Source organism: Rhea americana, unplaced genomic scaffold (assembly GCF_003343005.1).
Source record: "Rhea americana isolate MKP2758 unplaced genomic scaffold, rheAme1 scaffold_30, whole genome shotgun sequence".
NCBI classification, from domain to species: Eukaryota; Metazoa; Chordata; class Aves; order Rheiformes; family Rheidae; genus Rhea; species Rhea americana.
In genome coordinates this window covers 3,900,071-3,906,627 of record NW_028186424.1, presented here as the reverse complement: position 1 = coordinate 3,906,627, position 6,557 = coordinate 3,900,071, and the positions used below count along the sequence as shown (strand labels likewise).

The following is a 6,557-nucleotide window of genomic DNA, read 5'->3' as shown; positions in this document are numbered from 1 at the left end:
ACAAGACTTGGACATGCATCTCAGGCACGGCAGGAAATATTCCCACAGCTTGAGCTTTCCCACACAGCGCTGTGACCTCCTGTCCTTTCTGCACCCCCAGTGCCAGCCCTGCGGCGAGAGGGATCCACCCCAGCACAGCAGGCCGCGGAGGCAGAGGAGCAGCCTCAGCTCTGCGTTCCCCGAGGGATGTCACTGCAACACATGAGAGCAGCTGGAGAGGCTCTGCCTGATTATGTGTGTGCACAGACATGGGTTTTTCCACCAGAAACAAGCATTAAAAATGTGTATGTAACATGCTTATGTCCTATGCAGATACGGCCAGCCTGAAGGTCCCATGCCGTGGAAGACAACGGTTTTTCCTTTTCTTGCTCGGCAATAAGCCATTGCACAGTGYGGAAATGGGATCATTGGAGAAGGGGCAGGGGAAACGTACAGTGTCTATATGTGAGGCCAGTTCTTCAGTCATTCTGGCTTTCCAGTATACAATCTTGCACAATACTGTAGCTTAGAATAAGCAGTGCCACAAAAGCTATTTTAGGTCCCAGAGGAAATAAAGTATCTGTCCTCTGCCCTGACACTAGTGATTTTTCCCTCTCCAGCTTTTTCCTTATATTTTGCTACTGCAACCCCACTCTCTCCAGACCCCCCCTTCTGTTAGGCTTGGAGACACTATGGCAGCCGTGGGAGGTGGCAATCTCCAGCTAAGGAGCAGAGGGAGAGCAGACATGGGAGAGTGCATGGGAGGAGGAGGAGGCACGGAGCAAAGAGGGGTGTCCACAAAGAGGGGAGCYGTAGGCACAGCGCTCTCCCCAGACTGCTCTCCTCATCACAGCGGCCCTCCTGAAAAAACAGCCTACAGCCCTCAGAAGYGACCTCTGATGGGATATCCCATTTACCTGGAACGCCTTGCAAATGCTCCAACAGGGAGCCGGGAATTAATTTATAYTGAAAGCATCTTTTGCATGCATTGGGCATCCCTTTAACCACTAAAACCCTTCAGCTTTGTCTCTGCAAAAGCCATCTGTGCAAGCCAGCAAGCCCACACGGTGGCACCACAGACGGCAGCGAGGCGCTGGTCCGAGTTCGTCGCATAGGCACGGGCTGTCCCTGCACTAACATGTGCAATATCCCTCACTGCCTCTCCGCTCCGCAGAGGCAAGGCCATGTGCTGCAGAAAAACTGCCACACTGTCAGCTCCTTGCTCACCCACTAAATAGCCAGGGTGGATTCGTGTACGCACTTTAACACTGTCATCTCTCTCTTCCTCCGAAGTCCACTATAAACCTTTCTCTCATCAATTGGGGCAGGCACAGAAATTGTTGAATATGAGTAATTGGGAAATATTTTGTTATCTCCATTATGTTGCAAGCTTAGCCTGACTGCTGGTAGTGTCTCAATAGTAGAGCTGGCCCCAACTGCAAAGAAAATCATCTGCTTTTAGTATTTTAAGATTTCAGCCTGCTTGTACTTTTCTGTTGTTGTTGTTGCTGTTGGTAAAGTGCTACATTTAACTCATTACTGCTGAAATGCATCAGTCAGCAGCAGAGACATGCACGTAAAACAAACAAGCTTTGCAGTTGGAGGTGGAACCTGTGCCATCAGCTCCCCTGCTGAAGGCTAGCCACCTCTCACAGGCAGCATGCCAAGTCGTACTTCTCTTTCCCAAACTAGAGGCTGAAGAGGCCAGTAAAACTCAGCAGGAGCTGGAACATGCTACCTCCCAACAGGGCAAAGTAGCATTTTATTTGGGTTGGGCAGTGGCTTACTGGCTCCCATGGGATACACAGCACATGGAGTTGAAGAGAAGGAAGCTGCCCTCTCTCGCAGTGCAATGGTTCCTAGCTGCCATCCAAAAGGCTTCCCACATACTGTCTGATGCTTGTGCCATACATTGGTGACTGCCCACTGGGGCTGGATTATAGGGATTGTCTCTTTATATAGCTTGACAGGAAAGCACAAAGCATTTTGAAAGGGTGTTGGTATCATTAGCCCTGTTTTGTTTTGTGTTTTTATTGAAATGACAAGGAAACTGTGGCACAGCAGAGCAAGCAAYCCTCAGAGGGCCAGAAGCCTTTAGAAACTAGCTCCAGACTTGCGGGGTGTCAGACATTGACACTTCCCCTTCCCTCATGCCTGAGAGAAGCTCACGGCTTCTCTCCTACTCCAGGACCCCTTAGCTCTTGTGAGCCGCTGAAATCTATTCCACAACTGCATTTGGCAGCAGGGATCCTAAAGCATGGGACAARCTTTCATTGCTGCAGCTGCAGTCATAACCTATTGCCACCTGTCATTGAGAGGAGACCCCCTACAAAGTTATCCACGATCATGTTTGGCACAACAGTCTCCTCTCTTTTCATGTGACCTGAAATTATCTCCCTTTTACTAAAGGAAGATCCTTGAGAGGTCTGGCAGGTGTCTGATTTTGCAGGCCAATACTTTATTCCCTGGCCAACAGCCTTCAGGAGGATAGGTGCCCCTTCCTCACCCTGCACTACACATAAAAACAGACATGCATTGGCAGATCATTCTCCCTACCATCAGCCATCTCTCTAGGGCTATATTCGGGGGTCCAGCCCTTCCACACACAAGATATATTTGTATTGCCTGCCTTTCCTCAAGTCCTTCTGTAAAGCTAGCACAGTTGCAGGCACATACAGGACATTTTGCAACACCAGAATTACCTCAATTATCTATACATTCRTGGCTTCCAGGACTAATCCCTTAAAGCAAAACTATAATCAGCTTGAACTGGACTAGAATCAGACCTCACAGAGAAAGGGCATGTGGCAAACTGCAAAGCCTCTTCCTGTAATTGGCTGTAAATAGCCTACAACACTTCTCTTTGTGCAGCTTTATCCAAAAATAAAATTCCTTCAGGCTGTGGTAGACCTCGCTTTGATGTTCATGGGAACAGCGCTCCCAAATTGCATGCAGTACATGGCACATGGATTGCATTGTGTAGAAGTTTCATGCCAGYGACAATCTATGGCTTATACTTAAATACTCAAGTACTGCTGAACTTCCTTGAGTAACATTAAGGTCAAATTCAGGTTAACTTTTCCCTTCCTATATTCCTATAMATCTTTTTTCCAAATCATTTTGAATTTGAACCCTCTGAAAATAATTTTCCTCTCTCTTACTGTTTTCCTGGAATTGACCTGGAATTACTCTGGATTTCTCTCTCCACTGTCCCCATGTAAATGAGATCTGAATTAAGCCCCCTTTATAAAAAGAATTACRTATTTTTAATAGATTTTTTTAAGAGTCAGCTGGTTAGTGAACCAAAAACTTTTACTCCACATATCAAAGTGTTCCTATTCRGCCCTTTATTCTAATAGGTAAATCTATCTTTCCAGCTAATCAGTTCATATACATTCCATATTGCTTATAGCAAGCTAAAACACACCCTACAGCTGTCAGATCCTGATAAATCGTCTCATACTTTGGACTTGAAATAAGTGACCTAAAGCTGAATGTAAGGAGAAGATTTTCTTAAACAGAAAAACACGCGCAAGGTCGAAAGTTCACCTTCTAGCAATCCGGCTACCACATTCCTAGAAGGACAGGCCAGAGACTGGGACAGCCTACTGCATTCCCAAGCTAGCAAGGGGGGATCCTACGGATGGGGAACTCCAACTGACAGACAGACACATCCTGATGTGGCCTTAAAAGACAACGATGGKGAAGCATTGCGTCCCCTTGCATTGTAGATTCATTTTTTTCTGTTACAGAGTCACCCCACTGCCTTCCTTCCAGTCCATGCTTCCCAAACACAACCCCGACCCCTTCCCTTGCGGTTTGTAGTTTTCCAAAGACCTCATCCCTCATCTCCAGGGGAGGGCTAGAGCTCTTGCCTCACTCTGCTCGAAGCTGGAGCCCTTTTCTCTGTTCATCTCTAGGGGAAAGGAGGAAAACGAAGTGAGGCTTTTGGGGTCATCAGCCTTACCTAGGGTCTCCTGGCCAGGTTCACAGCGGGGGGCCGGCTCGGTGGCCCTAAGCAGCCCACTGAGGAGGAGCAGGATCCTCAGGACCATGCTGGAGCCCCTTGCACAGGCAACCCAGTGATGTGGCACTTGCTGCCTGGTGGAGCAGCTCCTCCACTTGGAGCCGCAGCACGGCTCTGGCTCTCCAAGCCGCGGAGGAAACCAGTACACTGCAAGGGCATGCCCACGTCTCACAGCATATGCAGTCCAGGCATCAGATTTCAGCAAACATTTGAGCTTGGAAAGCAAAAGGATTTGAGACAGAGCAGAGGGAGGAGGAACGAGCTCTCCCTCCCCTCTGCCTCCCGCCTGCCTCCTCATTGCAGCCTGGTTTGTAATTGCATTAAAACTTGGAGTGAAGAGAGGTCCCCGCAGGGATCTCCTTGCTCTTCCACCAAGGGTCTGAYGCACTTGGTCTTTGTGCTGCAGTTTTTCTAAGGGAAACAGGAGCGTCCTTAAAATGTGTCTCATGCTAGAGCCTCCTGAAGCAGACAGAGGGTGACTGCCKGGAGAAAACAGGGGGGAAACGGAGCACGAGAACCAGAGAAAAGCAGATGGTGAAAAGCAACTTTCCGCGTGAAGAATGGTATTTCACAACCAGCTTAACTGTGAGTTTAAAACACAACACAGTAGTGCAGAAACTCGGAGCTGCCACCCCTCCAACACGACAAGAACAGGAGCCCACAGCACAGCCACCAGGTTCCCCCTCCACATACTCCCCCCAGGCATGCCATTCTACTGAAAAATAAGATTCGGTTTGCACAAGAAAACTTGGAGAGCTAATAATATTTTCTGTCTGTTTAAAAAAGAGAAATCACAAAAACCTGGAGAAGATTCCAAAACAACAACGTGTGTATTAACTGAATGCTAGATCTGTATTAAATTTACCTTAAATTTACCTTCTTATCCCTCTGCAAAAGGTATTGTGAGATTTGCTTTCCTTTGGCAGAATGCGAACTCTTCCTTACCTACATATAGAAAAAATTTCCTTTTTTTCTGTGCATATCACAAGAAAGGGCTTTTTTCTTTTTTTTTTTTTTTTTTTTTCTTTTTTCTTTTTTTTTCTTAAGAGATCAAAACAGACCAAAGCACGCTGCCTTTCCGGGTAGTACGTGTTGCTTTGAGGACAGATACCTGCTTAGACATCTTCCAAGTGCTGTGCTGGCAGGACCCCGGGAGCAGAGAGTCTGTCCTTGTAGTCGTAACACATTGACTCATGCTGATCACTGTCACATAGACTGGTAGGGAAGCTCTGCGCTTTATGGTAATGTAAGCAAATAAACCCCCCTGCAGGGAAACACAAAACAGGCTGACAGGGCAGGAGAATGCTGTATGAATCTCCAAAAAGCAACCAGTTCCTCGCTGTATTTGGAAGGGKTTACACTGCTGCATGGATTGGGAACCCCAGCAGAAAGGAGTCCTCTGCTGCCAGGATCTGCGAAAGGAGTGACTTCTCTCATGCCTATTAATTTCTACTAGATCAGCAGACTTCAGGGTCCATCTCATGTGTAATAGTGAGGGCAAACAGTACCCAAGTTCATCAGGAGTCAAAAATAAAATTCTCAGGAGAAGAGTATAATTTGGCTGCCTTGCTTTTCCTGATCACACAGGAGCAAGCCTAGACTTTCAGTAAAAAGACAGTACAAACACACGTCTGCGAGGGCAGGATGTACCTCCCCGTCTGCCCAGCTCCCCGGCAGGCTGGGCATGGCCGCGCTGAATGCCGGCCTGTCCTCGGGTACCTCTGAGGGTGCGTTCTGGCTGCACTTAGCCCCAAGCCCTGGTGTGTGCCTGGGCGATGCATTTTGCGTTAAAGGGGAAAAAAGTGAGGCTTACAGGCCGCCCTCAGCAGTAAACACCCAGATATTACCTAAGTGATAAGGATAAATTCCTTACATTGAAAAAGGCTGTGCAGGTTCTACCTAAAAACAGGAGCTGATCCACGTTCCCAAGAAATGTTGATTTCTTCCTTGAAATTATTCGCAGCCCTTATGAGTATGCAATAATATATCTCATCCACCATATACCCCGTTGAAATGAGCTCCACCTCAGAACTAACTCTTCAGTGCCTGTAATCCAATAAGCTTTCCCCTTTTCTGTCTTTTTCTTGTTGTTAGGTTTTTGTTTGTGCCTGTGACTTTTCACTCGCTGTCTSCTATCCTTCAGCCTAGACACTGTATCCTGTGCTTCATCCCCTTCACTATAACTCAGACCACCAGTCCTAGTTTAGATGACAGGTACTTTAGGATCATATCTTTAGAATAGCAGCAAACTTAAGCCCACTTTGCCAGGCTCCCCCAAAATGTTCTGCAAACCGTGGCCACCTGCTTTCAGCAGCTCCATTAGCCCTACTAGGCAATGGTACTGTGCCCATACTGAGTTTCAAATACTGATGAGACAAAGTATAGTCAATTCATCACACTGGGAACAGTGATTTGGATTTTTATGGGAATAGCTGTTCATTATTTCCCTGAATGAAATGAGTTGCATAGACATTATATTAGGTCATTTCCCTTTTTCAAGGTTATTGTATCCATTTAATATTAATTGTAGCTTGTCTATGCATTGATTTTT

The 6,557-nt window shown here is 46.9% G+C and overlaps 1 protein-coding gene across 1 annotated transcript in view; it reads right to left on the bottom strand.

The window, feature by feature from the left end:
- The window catches only part of CPZ (carboxypeptidase Z), a 36,918-nt gene extending 32,732 nt beyond the window's left edge, over window positions 1–4,186 (bottom strand). The window contains exon 1 of the mRNA XM_085309623.1: window positions 3,947–4,186. Within this exon, the coding sequence (XP_085165749.1) occupies window positions 3,947–4,034 (88 nt within the window). The 5' untranslated portion in view covers window positions 4,035–4,186. The remainder of the gene's footprint in view (window positions 1–3,946) is intronic.
- Window positions 4,187–6,557: the final 2,371 nt, after the last annotated feature.